The sequence below is a fragment of the Eurytemora carolleeae genome, unplaced genomic scaffold (assembly GCF_000591075.1).
Source record: "Eurytemora carolleeae unplaced genomic scaffold, Eaff_2.0 scaffold610, whole genome shotgun sequence".
In the NCBI taxonomy this organism is placed as follows: Eukaryota; Metazoa; Arthropoda; class Copepoda; order Calanoida; family Temoridae; genus Eurytemora; species Eurytemora carolleeae.
The window spans coordinates 261,016-262,121 of NW_019397003.1; the positions used below are offsets into that span (position 1 = coordinate 261,016).

Sequence of the window (1,106 nt, forward strand, 5' to 3'; positions counted from 1 at the left end):
TAATGACTTTGAGGATTCAATATATATCCTTCAATTATTTGTTTAGCCCGAGATGTGCTATTTCTGTTTCGATGTCCTCCACTCACATCTAAACAACCTCCAGGCTCCTCAGGTATACTTCAAGTGTAGGTCTAGTTAAAACGTTCATGGTAAAATCTCAAGGTTACTTTGAAGAGATGCAAGTACTTGTAAATTATTTTTGGTAAAAAATACTTCTAGAAATTTCCCTGTAAAATCATATATTTTTCTTTGTAGCTTGAATCTTTCAATTTGGGGAGAGGGAGGGGGGTGGCCAGAAAACTGAATAAAAATGTAATTGTTGAATTGTGTTTTTTTTTCAATGTAAATATGATTTAAGTAATCAATAAACAATAATGAAAGTAAATTCTGTTCAGGCCCAATTTTCGTGCACTGATATGTATCCACTGTTTGTTACTTGGAAGATCGGAAAGGTAAAGTTCAGCTATAGTATCTGGTTCAGCTATAGTATCTGGTTTAGCTATAGTATCTGGTTCAGCTATAGTATCTGGTTCAGCTATAGTATCTGGTTCAGCTATAGTATCTGGTTTAAAAATCCCAGTAAATACATATTCACTATTCAGCCACCGAACATATTCTAGAGGTTTGGCGACAGCATTGTCTAATTGTAAATGGGCCAGGTCATGTAATAGCGCCGTGTAAGCTTTTAGTTTTAATTATTTAATTTTCAATACTTTAATTATCATTTCATTTATCATTGTTCAAAATAGGGAGAAAATAAATAACCAAATCCTTAAGTTTAAGCATTCATCTTGCTTTTTATTTAAAACGTCTCTTGAGGCAGTTTTTTTAAACATAGCAAAGTTAAGGTAGGGTAAAATATTATATCTGACCTAGATCGGATGTGGTTCCTGATTTATAAGTCTGTGAACGATTAATAGTATCGAAAAAATAGATCCTGAGCACTATTGTTAAGTTTTTATTTACCCGCTAAGCTCAAATTATCCCTGCTGGCGGTCTAGGTTCAGATATGTCCTGGCTGAGCTCGTATGGAACTGTAAATATCTAGGAGAAGAGACTGTAAATATCTATATCTAGGAGAAGAGACTGTAAATATCTATATCTAG

General features: G+C 33.5%; 1 protein-coding gene across 1 annotated transcript in view; it reads left to right on the forward strand.

Annotated features, from left to right (window-relative positions):
• LOC111710974 (uncharacterized protein CG5902) overlaps nt 1-1,106 on the forward strand; it is a gene marked incomplete in the record, with an annotated part of 6,059 nt that overhangs the window by 636 nt on the left and 4,317 nt on the right. Inside the window, 2 exon segments of the mRNA XM_023485182.1 lie at nt 47-112; nt 396-452. Of these exon segments, the coding sequence (XP_023340950.1) occupies nt 47-112; nt 396-452 (123 nt within the window).